Raw genomic sequence first — 19787 nt, 5'->3', positions numbered from 1 at the left:
CAGCTGGGTTCAAACCCGCTCAGCGCAAAGAACCCATTTCAGAATCCAGGTCCGTTTGATTGTGGAGATGTACCGAGAACACGTAAACCTATGTCATAAAGGTCACAAACAATATCATTGAAGCTAAAACACAAACAGTGTCTGTCTGAAACTTCTAGAATCTGGTTCCAGATCTGGATCGGGTTGATGCTGAGCCTGTGGAAATGTTTGGTGAAATAATGATTATGAGGTTAACAGATGGCGTGTACTTTGACACTGTGTCACCTGACGAGGTGCTGAGTCCGGATGGTTTTAGACTCGGCTGCTGTTTTCCCGGCACTGGGAGGAATATTTATGCCGCTGTGTGTTTTCCATATCCCCGGCTGTCTCCGCCTCTTAGCGTTATCCTTATCAAAGTAAATTGCAACTCCCGCGTGCCAGATGAAGAGCAATATTTCCATTTCTGACTCGGCTTCCTGTCGTGGTGTCGGCTGCCGCGGTGGACGTTCACAATCACAACACTGTCACAACACATCGCCAACACAATGGATCATCTGAGACCAACACACACTTCACCTTCAGCCACTTAGCTTCTATATTTTTTATATCCTCTACCTTGTCATTATTAACACCATTAATTAGGCTAATGATCTTTTCTTTTTTTAAGGTTAACTGTATAACAGCCAGTTTACTTAAAAAAAATCTATCAACATAAATTTGATTTATTGGTCTGCAAATGGCCTGAAATCATATCAGATCACAATTTCTCAGCAGGAAGAAGAATTACAAGGAAAGAAAGTTTTCATATGATCCACGACTCAACTGTTTAACATATAACAAAACTCACATTTCAATAAACACACTAAATATCCATGTGCACCACTGCTTTTTTGACTAATGAAGTTAGCAGGCTAAAATAAGGAAGCTAGCCAAATGCAATTAGCAACTGGCTAACTCACAAAATTCTGTCTGTATCACAGCCGGCCTCCAATATACAAGGGCTGTCAATAAAGTATAGGTCCTTTTTATTTTTTTCAAAAACTATATGGATTTCATTCATATGTTTTTACGTCAGACATGCTTGAACCCTCGTGCGCATGCGTGAGTTTTTCCACGCCTGTCGGTGACGTCATCCGCCTGTGAGCACGCCTTGTGGGAGGAGTCGTCCAGCCCCTCGTCGGAATTCCTTTGTCTGAGAAGTTGCTGAGAGACTGGCGCTTTGTTTTGATCAAAATTTTTTCTAACATGTGAGGCACATCGAAGTGGACACGGTTTGAAAAATTAAGCTGGTTTTTGGTGAAAATTTTAACGGCTGATGAGAGATTTTGAGGTGATACTGTCGCTTTAAGGACTTCCCACGGAGCGAGACATCGTGCAGCACTCCCAGGCGCCGTCATCAGCCTGTTTCAAGCTGAAAACCTCCACATTTCAGACTCTATTGATCCAGGACGTCATGAGAGAACAGAGAAGTTTCAGAAGAAGTCGGTTTCAGCATTTTATCCGGATATTCCACTGTTAAAGGAGATTTTTTTAATGAAAGACGTGTGGACGGGTCTGCGCGTCGGGACGCAGCCGGCGCGGTGCGGCGGCACAGGAAAAACACCTCCGTGTTGATAACCATTTGTAAAATCCAGGCGGCTTTTGATGGCTTTCAGTGGAGTGAGTATATGAGAAATTGTTTAACAGTTGGGCATGTTCCAACTTGTCCTTAAGGCTTCCAACAGAGGTGTTTTTCCTGTGGCGGAGCGTCGCGGTGGCTGCGAGCCGACGCTGCAATCCGTCCGCACGTCTTTCATTAAAAAAATCTCCTTTAACAGTGGAATATCCGGATAAAATGCTGAAACCGACTTCTGAAACTTCTCTGTTCTCTCACGACGTCCTGGATCAATAGAGCCTGAAATGTGGAGGTTTTCAGCTTGAAACAGGCTGACGACGGCGCCTGGGACCGCTGCACCACGTCTCGCTCCGTGGGAAGTCCTTAAAGCCACAGTATCACCTCAAAATCTCTCATCAGCCGTTAAAATTTTCACCGAAAACCAGCTTAATTTTTTGAACCGTGTCCACTTCGATGTGCCTCACAGGTTTAGAAAAAATTTTGATCAAACAAAGCGCCAGTCTCTCAGCAACTTCTCAGACAAAGGAATTCCGACGAGGGGCTGGACGACTCCTCCCACAAGGCGTGCTCACAGGCGGATGACGTCACCGACAGGCGTGGAAAAACTCACGCATGCGCACGAGGGTTCAAGCATGTCTGACGTAAAAACATATGAATGAAATCCATATAGTTTTTGAAAAAAATAAAAAGGACCTATACTTTATTGACAGACCTCGTATGTTTGTTTTTTCTGTCAATCTATTTGTACACACCAAAGTACAGAATTTATTTCATCAGCTGTCTCTGGTTAGGACAGCACATACGTCAGAAAGATAAAGTGTGACTGACAAGTTAAAAGGTTATACTTAACCGCAGCTGAGCTCAATGAGTAGGTGAACTTGCTCAGATCGTTAGCATGACCAGGACGGCGAGTCATGTAGCGGCTTCACAAATGCCCACTCACTCCGAAACAGTGGCGGTTCACAAGTTTTAAGAAGTGAAAATTCATGAATACAGCCAACGTTCTCCGTATGTGAATCACCAGTCAAAGCTAATTACACACTGCTTCTGCACGAGTACATCTGAGGCAGATTATCTGTGTCAGCGGACATTTGCTCACAACTGGCACCACATCGCAGAGGGCCAGAGGCAGAGAGCATCATGGGTAAATGAGCACACAACGGGCCGAGAGACAAAGATGCCAGATGACCAATCTGCTCCAGCTTTTCAAAGCCAGTCTCAAACATATATTTAAAAAATAAATAAAAACAAAAAATAGTCAATAGCAAAAAAACAAAACAAAACAGAGTCATTGTTTACCTCCTAGCCTGGAGTTAGGGTACGGTGGCGAGAGGCTGTCATGTGATGTCATGTACTGGGACCCCTCCACAAAACTCTGAAGACACAAACACAAATACACCAGTCACTGACAGTCGTAGTACTGACAGCAACACAAGTACTAACTGCAGTATTCATACTACTGAGTTCTAATCTTAATCTAATCATAATCTGAACCCCAGTTAAAACCAGATTGATTTCAATTCGATCTCACTCTCATCCAGTATGATCCAGATTTTTTTTCTCAGTAGTGTTTGATTTCATTCTGATCTTGATGCAAATCTTAATCACAGTCTGACTTCACTCTGAAAAGTATCCAAAACTGATTTTAACCTGTTGATCATGACCCTAACTAATTCTGATCCTGATCCTCATGTGATCCTATTGCGATTCTAACATGATCCTGATCTGATTCTACTCTTTTAATAACAATATGATCCCAATCAGCTCCTGATGTGATTCCAGTCTGACAGTAATATCAATTAGATCTGATCACATTTTAATTTAAAGTCAATCTAATTCTAATTTTAATCCAACACGGTGGATTAGTGGTTAGCACTAATGCCTCACAGCAAGGTTGTGGGATCTCTTCCTGCTCTTTCTGTGTGGGGTTTGCATGTTCTCCCCGTGTCTGCGTGGGCTTCCTCTGGGCACTCCGGTTTCCTCCCACAATCAAAAACATACTTATTTAGGGTCTGCTCCTTTCTCTGCCCCTGACCAAGGCAGCGTCTCTACATTTGGAGTTGGTCCGCGGGCGCCAGACTGTGGCTGCCCACTGCTCCTAGTGGTTGGATTGTGTCTAACTGTAATTAGGATGGGTTAAATGCAGAGGACACATTTTGACCACTATACAGTATGAATAATGACAATAAAGGCTTTATAATTATTATTTTATTATTTTCCTCCATTTGGAATACTTGCCTGATTCTAAGTGAACCCAGATCTGATGTTTTAAATTTAATCCTAATCCTATTTCTTCATGACCCTTAATGGATTTTTATGCAATGATGAACTGAACATCATCGAGTTTCAAGTCAGACCAGATCCAGATCTGTTACTGGCGATCTTGTTCTGGTCCATATGATCATGCTGTCATCCTGGTGTAATCCTGATCTGATCCAGCCAGGATCATGAACAGATTCTGTCCTGAAATCTTTAAAAAGGTTCACTGAATATGATTGTATTCCAGACTAAATCTCACAGTGCTCCTGATGACATGGGATTACTCAGAGAAACTGTATTAATACCTTGATTCGCAGTAGTTATGACTTCAAGGTAATAAATGTGTTATTACAGGAACATTACCTTTGAAGAACGACTTCCACTTCCCCATGACGCCGCACCCGTCCTCTCCTCCATATCTGAGAGAGAGACAGACAGACAGAGAGACATAAAGAGAGAATCAGAGACAGACAGAGAGGGGGACAGCAGGAGAGACAGGGAGAGAGAGAGATACAGACAGAGATGGACAGAGAGAGAGAGAGAGAGAGAGAGAGAGAGAGAGAGAGAGAGATGGACAGAGACAAAGACACAGATAAATAGACACAGAGACAAACAGAGAGCCAGACAGACATAGACAAAAGGGAGACAAAGACAGACAGAGAGCAAGAGAGAGACAAAGCAATTTAAATAAACATTTTAATGATGAGGTAAACACTGATGGTCACTGTTTTAAACGTGATGATACAGATGAACAAACGACAGACGTCCAGCTGATCAATAAGACAAGCCCTCTGGGACAAGACAAGTCCCAAATGATGATTACTGGGATCCACATAAAAATTAACTTAGCATTTACTGAAGGAAAAGGGTATTTTAAAGGAGAGGAAACAAGGACAGAGGAAAAGAGAGAGAGAGAGGTGTAAAGACACATTAAAAGGCAGAGGAGAAGAAATGAAAAGCAGGAGAAGAAGATGAGGGAAGGAAACAAGGAGGGATGACAGAAAATGAGGAGAGGTGGAAAGAGAAGAACCAAGGAAAGAGGAGATGAGATGAAGTTTAGAGGCCGAAGAAAAGGAGGTGAAGAGGAAGATGAGTAGCAGGAGGAGATCAATTAAAGAAGGCCTCCTCAGCATTGAGGAGAGAGATTGGAATAGAAAGAGGAGGAGGAGGAGCGGAACATAAAGGTGGGTGAGCAGGAGAAGAGAAGGAGGCACCCATGTGTCCTGCACCTGATAAGACCTGCGACTGAGGGCGAGAAATTACACCACACACAATTTATACAAAAGTCCACTTTTAGAAGCTCAAAACCTCCCCCTCTATCCCCCGGTCTCCCCCTCTCTATCTATCATCAGTTAATGAATTTAGACTGACAGACAGCTCCATGTCTCTCTCTCCGTGATCCTATTAAAACGTGCCCGACACAAAACAGACTCCTATTAATACACTTAGCCCGCGTGCATGTGTGTATGTGCATGTGGGCCTATGAGGACAAAAACAGGCGTGCGACGGCGAAGCCACACTTGGCGAAGTTTAATTCTGATAGAATGATTTCTGTTTCTGATGAAGTTCAGGTGATAGGCCACACCCCCTCTCACATATATGCATATATCGGTTTATTATTACATTTAATTTTTTAAGTCCGAATAAAAGAGTAAAAATGGTGTGAGATAAACGTGTCAAAAACTGAGCGAGTATGCATGAAGCAGTCTAATGAGGGAAGCCACCAAAACACCTGCGTCAACTCCAAAGGACTCACGAGAACAGTGGCTGTGACTGGAGAGGCTTCTGTCTACCTGGTCTGAGTATTTCAGAAACTGCTGAAGTGCGACTGCGTGATGCCATCATGTCAATATGGACCAACATCTCTGAGGATTGTTTCCAACACCTGTTTGAATCTATGCCATGAAGAATTAAGGCAGTTCTGAAGGAAAATGCAGTACTAGCAAGGTGTACCTAATAAAGTGGCCAGTGAGCGTACAACAAATCAAAACTGTTTATGGAACGCTGAGCCAAAATCAGAAAATGAAAATAATCAATGGGGCGTGAGCCCCCACAACAAGATAAATACCAGCACACACACACACACACACACACACACACACAGAGGGGGGAGGGAGGGAGGGAGAGAGAGAGAGAGAGAGAGTTTCAGGTCAAATTAAGAGTCAGATTACATATTACATCTCTCTATCTTCATCTTTAAAGCTTCTTACAGATTAACACGCTGTAATCCCTGAGATCCTCCTCTCTTTACCCCTTTTCTTCCTTCCTTATCTCCTACTCATCCCTCTTTATACCTTCACCATTCCTCTTTTCCTTTCTTCCACTTCTGTCACAGATTTTAAGATCATAATTTCAGAAATTCAAATATTGAGAAAGACGGTTTTAAATACCAATTTCAAATCCTGAGGGTCATCTTTGGTTTTATGAAATTGTTTTTGTATTTTCTCAATTTTCTGAGTTTTCACAAATGAAATAATTGATTCTTCAACCTTCAGGAATCACTGATTGACTGATTCTTATCAATAAGTGTGAGCTGCAGCCGAAGTTTTACAGCTTCAGTGAAACGCTGACGACGTGAAAATACTTTTGTCAACATATAAAAAGGTACTTTCAGGGGAAATTAAAGGAGGAATCAGAGGTCAGGAGGTTAATGACAGAATTTCATTCATGTTTGCGCCCTCAGCGTGTCTGTCAGTGAATTATTTGTGCATGAACACGAACGCGCCCGTGTTTCCTGTCATTAGGCAGCAGAGCCGTTCTATAATTAGAACATCTGGATGTGAGTAAGTTTACTCTCAGTACCCTTACACATAACCAGAACGCTGTAACAACTGCAGCCCGGCACACGTTACTCAACTTTAACCAGCACACACACTTAGTTTAACTAGGTTTCTGCTAATTTTGACCAATTAACTCAGACTTACTAGCTTGGTTTAGCTGGGAAAAAAAGTTTACATTGTAGCATTTTTCACTCTGCTTTGATGCTACCATTTTGTTACGCAAGAACCAAGAGATGGAAACAATGTCACATGACTGCCAGGCAACTTATTCATTGGACAGTTTTGTGTAATCGTGAATCAACACTTCAGAACCCACAAAGTATGATCAAGATCAAAAGCTTCTGCCGTCCTAAATACAGTTTGTTTTTCTCAATGTGAGCACTTGAACCTCACAACTGGAAATGAGTTGCTGTGTGATGTCATACAGTCACCTACAGAGTGGTGACACATTGAAGGGGTTTGGATAAAAATGCTTTTGGATTTTCACAAAGGGCCCTATCTTGAACGTGGGCACACATTATTAACATGTTGCCAAATCTCAGTGCAAACTAGAGCGCTGTGTGCAAAGATACTGGATAATGTGTTCCACATTACTCATGGCATGTTGCACCAGTGATGTGGGGGTACTACAAATTCAACCAATCAGAGTGGATTGCCCATTGCCTTTTAAAATGTGTAAAAATGTTTTCGTTTGTTGTTGGCAAAAGGTGACAGAGAACGATTTTAAACTCTCCTGACTGCATGGAAGTACCGAGATGCATTGCCTGCAGTACTTCAAACCTGCTAACATTTGAATGTACCAGTGCGCAGGGGTGCACATAAGAGTGAAACACTTTTCCCATCATTGGTTTTACTATCAACACTTTTCTGTCATTGCTTTCCTCTTATGAAGCGCTTCCCTTGTGTTTCTGCTATGCATCATTTGTTTTTAGCATGCACAAGTACCATGAGTGCCAGTTATGTGCACCCTGGGACACCCATGCGTGGCCACGAGCGCCAACAGCGTGAAGCATAACTAGGAGGTCCAGGGGTGTGCCCGGACCCGCACAACTGCAGGACTAATTGCCGTCCCACACACACTCATGGGGGACATGGGACATGGGGTAAATACCGCCCAATGCAGGACGGTAGGCAGCTCTGCTACTTTTTAAGGTAAAAGTCAAAGCACAGTTTGTTAAGCATATTAAACCGTACATTGAACACTGTGCACACTTGTCACAATGTCAAAACAAAACCAAGGAAAAATAAACTAAAAATGCATAAAACCCTATGAGACATATGCACAAATACTCCTCCCCCCCCAAATTCTCCCAAATTAGCTTTGAACAGTAGTAAAATTTTCATCATAACAATATCAATAAAAGTATATAAAACATATAAGTTGTAGTTTTACAGTGCACTACGGTAGAGCCCACAGGAACAAAAACTCTTACACACACACCCTTACACAACTACCTGACAAATGTGTGTGCACACAAATATGCACGCACACACACACACACAAAAAAAATTGCAAGTTTTTTCAGCCTTTTTTTCTGAATGTTTCTTGTTTCTCTGTTCCTTTGTTTTAAAAAAAATCCCATTAAAGCTGAAAAAACACATAACAGCTTGGACAGCTAATGGCAAAATGAAGACAGAGAGAAAAACATTAACAAGTTCAAACATGGCTTTCTTCAATCACCAGCGTTTTGTTGTTTTAAAGGCAGCCAGTCCACAGATGCCTTTCCAAAAAGGGAGATTAATATTGATAATAAGAAGAGCGCTCCTTTTTTTTTTCCTCGTGTTGTTTTGTGCAAGACAAACCCCTCGTCTCTGCACACAGGCCCATGTGAAGCCGTGCCAACTGCGGCTTAGATCTCTGCACACCTTCACCAACAAAAGCGGCAAAAATTCTACCAGGAAGCAAAAAGCGCAGCAGGTGTCTGTCAAACTTTTACAAAGTGACGACAACACACATGAAAGCTGCTGCTGGGAAGCTCCTTTGTAAACACAAATAAGATCTGAGCTTCAACAGTTAACCGTTCGTTCCACCGTCCTGCTCAGACTAACTGCCAATTTTAAAGACAAATACAACATTTAGAAATGAGCGCAAATGAACCGTCTAATAATAAAACAATCTGACATAAAGTGTTTGTGTGACACAGTTACTGGTACAAATTTCGACTAAAACATCACTTTTACAGCCAGTTTTCTTTGGACACATCATGGAACGGACACAAACATTTTCTTGGATTTGATTTCAATCAAACATTAAAAAATACAGTGTGGCACTGTACAGTAAATCTGACTAGAGGAAGCAGTTATCAAAAAGGGAGCCACAACACAAGAAGTAGACCAGTGAGGCAAGCCACCAAGAAAAACTGTGCAAAGTGCAACTTTAAGCGCTCACAGTCGAGTGGAACAGAAAAGAGATCAAATCTAGGCTCAAGTCTCCCATGTGCCTTCTCGCAAACTGAAATTTCACATCTTTTTTTTTTTAAGAACACTCATCTGCTCCACCATGATGCTTCTCAAGTGCCACAATCGGAGGATCCATTGATTCCACAAAGATCACAGAATTGCCCATGAAGTTGAGGACACTAAACCTTTCCTCAGCAACAGACACCTAAGATGCTGGTTTCCACAACCTGACGGAACACCCAGTCCAGGTAGGAGCCACAACACATCCCTGAGGAACACCAGAATTCATTGGGAAGAAGTGAGAGGCTCTGCCCCTACTCAGCTATATGTGCTGAGGACACACTCAGGATTATTGCTGCGCTTGATTGTACTCGGGAAAACAATGTTTTCAGACTTAGAAAAATTACAATTCGAGTTGTAAACTTGGCCTCATGGAAAGAGGAGCGGAGGGATGCGCCACCGTGCCGCTCATGGTGCGGCACAAAACCACCTCCGTGTTGGTCTCACAGGACGGCTTTCAGATGGCTCAGACGGCTTTCAGTGGCTTTTCAGTCGTGTGACTATCCGAGAAATTATGTATGAGCTGGACATGCCCCAACATGTCCTGTAAGGCTTCATCACGGCGTTGCTTTGCGCCATTCGGATCCGCCGCGACTCGTGGAACTCCTCCGCTCCTCTTTCCATGACAAAAACTCCTGTAACAGTGGAATGTGCCGTTCATTTCTAAACTGGACGCTGTGTTGAACCAGGACGTCGTCTGACTAGCACAGAAATTGCGGAAGACGTGGACATCAGCACCTTTTCGGCACACTGAGACAGACGTGCGGAGGAATTCCGCGTGTCGGGACGTTTCCGCATGGCGCAAAGCAACGCCGTGATGAAGCCTCACAGGACATGTTGGGGCATGTCCAGCTCATGCACAATTTCTCGGATAGTCACACGACTGAAAAGCCACCGCAAACCGCCTGAGCCATCTGAAAGCCGCCCTGTGAGACCAACACGGAGGTGGTTTGTGCCGCGCCATGAGCGGCACGGTGATGCATCCCTCCGCTCCTCTTTCCATGAAAAAAACTCCTGTAACAGTGGAATGTGCCGAAAAAGTGCTGATGTCCACGTCTTCTGCCATTTCTGTGGTAGTCAGACGACGTCCAGGATCAACACAGCCTTCACTTTGGAAATGATCTGGTCGTTTCAGCCTGTCGATCGGCGCTCGGAGCATGGTGCGCTCTCAGCCGCTGTGGGCAGTCTTTAAACTGGCTGTAACACTCCTTAATCTGTGTGATCCCCATAAAATCATCCCTGAAAGCCATCTGGATTTTCCGACTGGTGTCCACCTGGCTGTCTCTCACAGTTTCTGGAAAAATTTGATGCAGCAAAGCTCCAAATCATTCTGACATTTTACTCGCAATAAAAATCCAACGAGGGGGGTGGACCACTGCTCACACAAAGCCTGCTCACAGGCGAATGACGCAGCCAACAGGCGTGAAAAAACTCACGCATGCGCGCGAAGGTTCAAGCTTGGCTGATGCAATCACACTTGATTCAAATCCATATGGTTTTTGCAAAAAATAAAAAGGTCTGATACTTTTCTAACAGACCTCGTATGGGTGTTGCTGTTATTTTTGCTGATATTAAAATTCTTATTTGAACTTCAACTGATTTTACAGACGAAAAAAAACCCACTTTGCTTTTGAAAATGATAGACTGTATTTATATAGTGCTTTCATGGCCAAAGTGCTTTACAGAGATGATGCACATTCACCCAGTCACTACACAACAGAAGAAACGTGGGGATTAAGGACCTGGCACCAAGGGCCCTGAGTGATGTCTCAGTCTGACTGGGATTTGAACAGAGGATCTTCTGGTCACAAGCCCACCACTTTAACCACTCCCCTGGGTCAATCTACATAATGATCAACCTGCATAATGGCATGATTACATAGGTTGACCAGAAGCCGGCACTAGCGGCATTGTTTACAATACTGTCAAGCATGGCTAGGACCCCTATCACGCCTCAGTCACATTAGCTACAAGAGACAGATGCAAAGCAACCAGCTGTCTTTCATTTTCAAACAGAATGGATGTTACAGTTACAAAAGATGAGTGGTCACTACGCTCCCAGCTAGGCAGGGCCAAAACAGACGAGAAGTTAATTTGATACAAATGCTGAGTGATGCGACACCATGACTGCCAATCCGAGTGACGTTGGTTGGTTGTTTATATTTATTCATCATAAAGTTAATGTTTGAACTGCAAATCATGAAGCCTCAATTAGCGTTCTTTGTCATCAGAGGCTGATAAAAAAACATTTGAAATCATTGCCATTTGTATTTATGCATTGGCAGATATCAGCACCGTAAATGTTTTACTCCCTAATGTTGGCTTAGGACCAGAAAACAAATCCATATCGGCTCTCGTAAACATCTGTGCAGACTAAAGTGGTGTTCAAAAAGCAATCATGTTAAAACATCAGAATTTTTCTGTTAAGTTTGTTCTGATTTACTGCATCAAAAAAAAAAGCTTGTTAATTGTCTTTTAGGATCATTTCATCTTCAGACAGGTCTTGCTGGAAATAAGACAATAACGTTTATTCCACAGAGGACAACACTGACAAATTTACAGTTAAAGGTGTTTCACCTCAAAATAGTAAAAAAAAAAAAGGGGGGGGGGATCCCCAGAGGCAAACATCTGCGTCACGTCTTATTTCTCAACAACCTGTCAAAGATTCAGCCGAAGTTCAAATAAAGACAGACAGACGTGTTTGAGAGAGATTTTGGGTCTGACGACTCAATTCCGGTTGTTTTGTCTCCGCGGAGCGTTTGGTGTTTGCAGGAATTATAAAACTATCTCAGAGACACCTGCCACCTTAAAGCTGACGCGACCGCAGGCACGAGAGAGACTTAATTACACACACACACACACACACACACACACACACACACACACACACACACACACACACACACACACACACACACACACACACAGAGGGAGAGAGAGGGAAAACGTCCGTCTCTTGCTCCCAAAAAATCCAGAACCAAAAAATAGATAAATAAAAGCCCAGAAAGTAAATCAGGAAACAGTTGAGCTGCATTCAAGCAACTTGGAGATTTGTACCTCAACATCTGCTCTTAATTAGCAGTGAAAATACAAAACTGCCCTCCATGTTTTCTTCTTCTGCTTTTCCCCTCGCCAGCGATGGACAAGTGGCTAATCCTTTGTTCCTTACCTCTTCACTTCATAGCTTCCTTTATTAAACTGAGATGTTAGCCCATCCTACAGAGGGCGTGTCCATTCCTTAAACCAGATCAGATGTGGTTTGTTGATCAGCTGACTCATTAAAGTGTACTTGAGTGTTACATATTTAAATCATAACAGCCGTTAGCCGTGAGCGACAACCTTCACACGACCTTAAGCTAGGTACGTAAAGTGCGCTCTAAGGAACGTTATAAACTAAACATACATTGACGAAGCGGTTGCTGTGACACGTATTAAGATGTAATAAACTAAATGCACTTTGATGAAGAGGTTGCTATGACACTTAAGATGTAATAAACTAAATGTACATGGCAAAGCAGTTGCTGTGACACATATTAAAATGTAATAAACTAAACGCACTTTGATGAAGAGGTTGCTGTGACACATATTAAAATGTAATAAACTAAACGCACTTTGATGAAGAGGTTTCTGTGACACTTATTAAGATGTAATAAACTAAACGTACTTTGACCAAGCAGTTGTTATAATACATATATTAAATAATGGCTGTCAAAAGAATGCATTAATTTAGGTTAATTAATTGCAGCACCTATAGCATGTTAATGTTTTTTTTTTAATAAAAATTAAGTGCACTTTGATCCTTTTTATTTTGAAGTCACTGACTTGGTCTGGAAACAAAGAGCATTTTTGATAGCAATAATTGGTTTGCATGTCTGTGCCTTTGGACACTTTTTTGCATAGGCTTTAAACAGCACCAGACCAGAAGTTTTTGTTTGTTTGTTTTAATAGTGCCACAGAAAAGTAACAATCAGCAGAGCATGGATTAACTCTATTATTCTCCAAGGTGAAGAATAATAGATGCTCAATGACACATATAGGTGAAATATCTGTTGTGTGGGCCGCCAGAAGAGGAGGTACTGCTGGCCCACCACCAGAGGGTGCCCTGTCTGGAGTGCGGGCTCCAGGCACCAGAGGGCACAGCCGCCTCACAGGAGCAGCCAGGGTGACAGCTGTCACGCATCACCTGCAACAGCTGTTACCAATCATCCGATCAGCAGGAGTACATCAGCAGGACGACGTCTCCATCTCTTTGCCGAGATATCGTTCTACCTGGAAGGTAACGTACTCAGCTGACTGTTTGACAGTGATCTTTTGTGACTTTTGTGCGTTGTTAGTTGACTCCTTTTCCAACGAGAGGTGGAGGTAGTTTTCCTGCCGTGCGGATTCCTGGGTGCAAACGCGCCCACATTTAATTGTTTTTTTGTTCCTCGCCAGCAGTACCAGGTCCGACACGCGGAGGCAGTGGCCACCTGGGAATTCGGGACTTGGCGGCTCCAGTATTCCCGGGGTCTGGTGGCGGAGGAAATCGTGTGGTTCCGGTTCTGCTTTGGACAGACGTCTCCTATCTTCGAGCCTGCCCACACGACACCTTTTGTGAATTGACTTTTGTCTATTGTTGTAATCTGTTGTATTTGTTGTGCCCATTCACAACAGTAAAGTGTTGTTATTTGACCTACTCCATTGTCCGTTCATTTGCACCCCCTGTTGTGGGTCCGTGTACCTACACTTTCCCAACAGGATATCTCGGCCAACATCATGGACCCCGAGGGGCGTCAACCGGCTGTTGAACGGCCAATGGAAGAGCAGGGCGCACAGGCGTCTGCAGGAGGAATGAGCGGTGAGTTGCAGCGAAACCTCACCGCTTTTACTGCTCGGATGGATCTGATGACCGAGCAGAACGTCCTCCTTAACCGCAGGGTGGAGGCTCTCGCCGCGCAGGTGGAGGCGCGCCCTCAGGGCGCTGCTGCGGCTCCCCCTCCTGTCGATCCTGTGCGCAACAGTGACGTTCCACAGGTCGTTCAACGACCCCTCCCACCTTCCCCTGAAGCATACATAAGCCCTCCAGAGCCGTACGGGGGTTGTGTGGAGACATGCGCGGACTTTCTTATGCAGTGTTCGCTCGTCTTCGCACAACGACCCGTCATGTACGCGACTGATTCTAGCAAGATAGCTTATGTGATTAATCTGCTTCGCGGCAAGGCACGCGCTTGGGCTACAGCGCTCTGGGAGCAAAATTCACGGCTCCTTCTGACATATGATGGGTTTGTGAGGGAGTTCAGAACAGTGTTCGATCACCCAAATAGAGGAGAGACCGCTTCAGCCGTGCTGCTGTCAATGAGACAGGGGCGCCGGAGCGCAGCTGCTTATGCAGTCGGCTTCCGCATCGCGGCTGCGAGGTCCGGCTGGAATAGCACTGCCCTCCGTGCCGCCTTCGTAAACGGACTATCGTTGGTCCTGAAGGAGCACCTGGTGGCTAAGGACGAACCGCGGGATTTGGACGGGCTTATTGATCTCGTTATACGATTAGACAATCGGTTAGAGGAACGCCGTCGGGAGCGAGGCGAAGGACGTGACCGGATACGCGCCGCCCCTCTCCCTTCCGGGTTCGAAAAGGGCCGCCCTCCCCACGCTCCACAGCCGCAGCGCTTTGTGGGGCAACAGCTCCCCCTGTTGACATTGTTAGGGAAACGCACAGGGCCAAAATGGGGAGGCTGATCCGTGGAGAGTGTTTTCTCTGCAGCTCAACAGAGCACACACAGAGAGACTGCCCCAACGGCCAAAACGTCAACACTCGCCCTTAGAGACTGGGCTAAGGGGGGGTCAAGACATTCAAGTGAGACACACACAAATTGCCACACGACTCCCAGTCACAATCCTGAGCGGGGATTTAACCCTTCAAGCCCGAGCACTGGTGGACACGGGGTCAGAAGGGAATCTGCTAGACAGCAGATGGGCAAAGGAGGTAGGGCTCCCTCTGGTGGCGCTTCCTTCGCCATTGCAGGTGCGGGCACTAGATGGCACCCTCCTCCCTTTACTCACACACAAGACACAACCAGTAACTCTGGTGGTGTCTGGAAACCACCGGGAGGAGATTGAGTTTTTTGTAACTCCTTCTACCTCCCGCGTGATTTTGGGCATCCCATGGATGTTAAAGCACAATCCCCGGATCGATTGGCCGTCTGGGGTGGTGGTTCAGTGGAGCGAAACCTGCCATCGGGTGTGTTTAGGATCCTCGGTTCCTCCCGGTTCCCAGGCTAAGGAGGAGGTCAAAGTCCCTCCCAATCTGACGGCAGTGCCGGTTGAGTACCACGATCTTGCTGACGTCTTCAGCAAGGATCTGGCACTCACCCTTCCCCCGCACCGTCCGTACGATTGTGCCATTGATTTGGTTCCAGGCGCTGAGTTCCCGTCCAGCAGGCTGTACAACCTCTCACGACCTGAGCGCGAATCAATGGAGACCTACATCCGGGACTCATTAGCTGCCGGGCTGATCCGGAACTCCACCTCCCCGATGGGGGCAGGTTTCTTTTTTGTGGGCAAGAAAGATGGCGGACTTCGTCCATGTATTGATTACAGGGGCTGAATGAGATTACGGTTCGCAACCGATACCCGTTGCCATTATTAGATTCCGTGTTCACCCCCCTGCATGGAGCCAAAATCTTTACTAAGCTGGATCTTAGAAATGCGTATCACCTGGTTCAGATCCGGAAGGGAGACGAATGGAAGACGGCATTCAACACCCCATTAGGTCACTTTGAGTACCTGGTCATGCCGTTCGGCCTCACAAACGCCCCCGCGACGTTCCAAGCATTAGTTAATGATGTCTTGCGGGATTTCCTGCACCGATTCGTCTTCGTATATCTAGACGATATACTCATCTTTTCCCCGGATCCTGAGACTCATGTCCGGCATGTACGTCAGGTCCTGCAGCGGTTGTTGGAGAACCGGCTGTTTGTGAAGGGCGAGAAGTGTGAGTTTCACCGCACATCTTTGTCCTTCCTGGGGTTTATCATCTCCCCCAACTCCGTCGCTCCTGATCCGGCCAAGGTTGCGGCGGTGAGAGACTGGCCCCAACCCACTAGCCGTAGGAAGCTGCAACAGTTCCTCGGCTTTGCAAATTTCTACAGGAGGTTCATTAAGGGCTACAGTCAGGTAGTTAGCCCCCTGACAGCCCTGACCTCACCAAAAGTCCCCTTCACCTGGTCGGATCGTTGCGATGCCGTGTTCAAGGAGTTGAAACGGCGCTTCTCGTCTGAACCCGTTCTGGTGCAGCCCGATCCTAGTCGCCAGTTAGTGGTTGAAGTGGACGCCTCGGACTCAGGGATAGGAGCTGTGCTTTCCCAGAGCGGGAAGACCGATAAGGTCCTTCACCCGTGTGCCTATTTTTCCCGCAGCTTGACCCCGGCCGAACGGAACTATGACGTCGGCAATCGAGAACTCCTTGCGGTGAAAGAGGCTCTTGAAGAGTGGAGACATCTGATATGTCATTCAAAGCGCATATTAAACAAATATGTAGGACTGCCTTTTTGCATTTACGCAATATCTCTAAAATCAGAAAGGTCTTGTCTCAGAGTGATGCTGAAAAACTAATTCATGCATTTATTTCCTCTAGGCTGGACTATTGTAATTCATTATTATCAGGTTGTCCTAAAAGTTCCCTAAAAAGCCTTCAGTTAATTCAAAATGCTGCAGCTAGAGTACTGACGGGGACTAGAAGGAGAGAGCATATCTCACCCATATTGGCCTCTCTTCATTGGCTTCCTGTTAATTCTAGAATAGAATTTAAAATTCTTCTTCTTACTTATAGGGTTTTGAATAATCAGGTCCCATCTTATCTTAGGGACCTCGTAGTACCATATCACCCCAATAGAGCGCTTCGCTCTCAGACTGCAGGCTTACTTGTAGTTCCTAGGGTTTGTAAGAGTAGAATGGGAGGCAGAGCCTTCAGCTTTCAGGCTCCTCTCCTGTGGAACCAGCTCCCAATTCAGATCAGGGAGACAGACACCCTCTCTACTTTTAAGATTAGGCTTAAAACTTTCCTTTTTGCTAAAGCTTATAGTTAGGGCTGGATCAGGTGACCCTGAACCATCCCTTAGTTATGCTGCTATAGACGTAGACTGCTGGGGGGTTCCCATGATGCACTGTTTCTTTCTCTTTTTGCTCTGTATGCACCACTCTGCATTTAATCATTAGTGATCGATCTCTGCTCCCCTCCACAGCATGTCTTTTTCCTGGTTCTCTCCCTCAGCCCCAACCAGTCCCAGCAGAGGACTGCCCCTCCCTGAGCCTGGTTCTGCTGGAGGTTTCTTCCTGTTAAAAGGGAGTTTTTCCTTCCCACTGTAGCCAAGTGCTTGCTCACAGGGGGTCGTTTTGACCGTTGGGGTTTTACATAATTATTGTATGGCCTTGCCTTACAATATAAAGCGCCTTGGGGCAACTGTTTGTTGTGATTTGGCGCTATATAAAAAAAATTGATTGATTGATTGATTGATCTGTTGGAGGGAACGTCCGTGCCATTCACGGTTTTCACTGACCACCGGAACCTGGAGTATATCAGGACCGCCAAGCGGCTGAACCCCAGGCAAGCCCGCTGGTCACTGTTCTTCGGCCGTTTTGACTTCCAGATCACCTACCGTCCCGGGACCAAAAACCAGAGATCGGATGCCTTGTCCCGGGTACATGAAGATGAAGTCAAAGCGGAGTTGTCGGATCCACCGGAGCCCATCATCCCGGAGTCCACTATCGTGGCCACCCTCACCTGGGACGTAGAGAGAACCGTCCGGGAGGCCCTGGCACGAAGCCCGGACCCCGGAACTGGGCCGAAGAACAAACTACACGTCCCACCAGAAGCTAGGGCTGCAGTCCTGGACTTCTGTCACGGCTCCAAGCTCTCCTGTCATCCAGGGGTGCGAAGAACCGTGGCAGTTGTCCAGCAGCGCTTCTGGTGGGCGTCCCTAGAGGCCGACGTCCGGGATTATATCCAGGCCTGCACCACCTGCGCCAGGGGCAAGGCTGACCACCGCAGGGCATCGGGACTGCTCCAGCCGCTGCCTGTGCCTCATCGCCCCTGGTCCCACATCGGCCTGGATTTTGTCACGGGCCTCCCGCCGTCCCAGGGCAACACCACCATCCTCACGATAGTGGACCGATTCTCCAAGGCGGCCCACTTCGTGGCCCTCCCGAAGCTTCCGACTGCCCAGGAGACAGTGGACCTCCTGGTCCACCACGTCGTCCGGCTGCATGGGATTCCAACAGACATCGTCTCCGATCGCGGTCCCCAGTTCTCCTCGCAAGTCTGGAGGAGCTTCTGCCGGGAACTGGGGGCCACGGTGAGTCTCTCGTCTGGGTACCACCCTCAGACCAACGGGCAAGCAGAACGGGTAAACCAGGAGGTGGAACAGGCCTTGCGCGGCGTGACTGCCGCACACCCGGCGGCCTGGAGTACCCATTTGGCCTGGATCGAGTACGCCCATAACAGCCAGGTGTCTTCAGCCACCGGCCTCTCCCCTTTTGAGGTGTGTCTGGGGTATCAGCCCCCGTTGTTTCCGGTGGTTGAGGGAGAGGTCGGTGTGCCCTCGGTCCAGGCCCACCTACGGAAGTGCCGTCGGGTGTGGCGTGCCGCCCGTTCTGCTTTGCTAAAGGCCCGGACGAGGGCAAAAGCCCATGCAGACCGTCGGCGGACCCCGGCCCCTGTGTATCGGCCAGGGCAGGAGGTGTGGTTATCCACAAAGGACATTCCCCTCAGAGTGGACTCCCCCAAGCTACAGGACCGTTACATCGGCCCTTTCAAGATCCGTAAGGTCATCAGTCCAGCCGCAGTGAGGCTTCAGCTTCCGACCTCACTGCGGATCCATCCTGTGTTTCATGTGTCCCGAATCAAACCACATCACACCTCACCCCTCTGTACCCCGGGTCCGGCGCCGCCTCCTGCCCGGATCATCGATGGAGAGCCGGCTTGGACTGTACGCCGGCTCTTGGATGTCCGTAGGATGGGCCGGGGCTTCCAGTATTTGGTGGACTGGGAGGGGTACAGTCCCGAAGAACGCTCCTGGGTGAAGAGGAGCTTCATCCTGGACCCGGCCCTCCTGGCCGATTTCTACCGCCGCCACCCGGACAAGCCTGGTCGGGCGCCAGGAGGCGCCCGTTGGGGGGGGGGGGGGGGGGGGTCCTGTTGTGTGGGCCGCCAGAAGAGGAGGTACTGCTGGCCCACCACCAGAGGGCGCCCTGTCTGGAGTGCGGGCTCCAGGCACCAGAGGGCACAGCCGCCTCACAGGAGCAGCCAGGGTGACAGCTGTCACGCATCACCTGCAACAGCTGTTACCAATCATCCGATCAGCAGGAGTACATCAGCAGGACGACGTCTCCATCTCTTTGCCGAGATATCGTTCTACCTGGAAGGTAACGTACTCAGCTGACTGTTTGACAGTGATCTTTTGTGACTTTTGTGCGTTGTTAGTTGACTCCTTTTCCAACGAGAGGTGGAGGTAGTTTTCCTGCCGTGCGGATTCCTGGGTGCAAACGCGCCCACATTTAATTGTTTTTTTGTTCCTCGCCAGCAGTACCAGGTCCGACACGCGGAGGCAGTGGCCACCTGGGAATTCGGGACTTGGCGGCTCCAGTATTCCCGGGGTCTGGTGGCGGAGGAAATCGTGTGGTTCCGGTTCTGCTTTGGACAGACGTCTCCTATCTTCGAG

General features: G+C 46.9%; 1 protein-coding gene across 2 annotated transcripts in view; it reads right to left on the bottom strand.

The window, feature by feature from the left end:
• Positions 1–2710: 2710 nt before the first annotated feature.
• LOC117529755 (transcription factor 4-like) overlaps positions 2711–19787 on the bottom strand; it is a 77086-nt gene continuing 60009 nt past the window's right edge. The window contains exons 3-4 of one of the 2 annotated variants that reach the window (XM_034192611.1): positions 4217–4272; positions 2711–2969 (exon numbers count right to left, since the gene is read on the bottom strand). In XM_034192611.1, the coding sequence (XP_034048502.1) occupies positions 2883–2969; positions 4217–4272 (143 nt within the window). In that variant the 3' untranslated portion in view covers positions 2711–2882. The remainder of the gene's footprint in view (positions 2970–4216; positions 4273–19787) is intronic. The other variant, XM_034192610.1, reaches the window with a different exon arrangement.

This window comes from Thalassophryne amazonica, chromosome 17 (genome assembly GCF_902500255.1).
Source record: "Thalassophryne amazonica chromosome 17, fThaAma1.1, whole genome shotgun sequence".
NCBI lineage: Eukaryota > Metazoa > Chordata > Actinopteri > Batrachoidiformes > Batrachoididae > Thalassophryne > Thalassophryne amazonica.
This window is presented reverse-complemented; position numbering and strand designations above follow the sequence as displayed.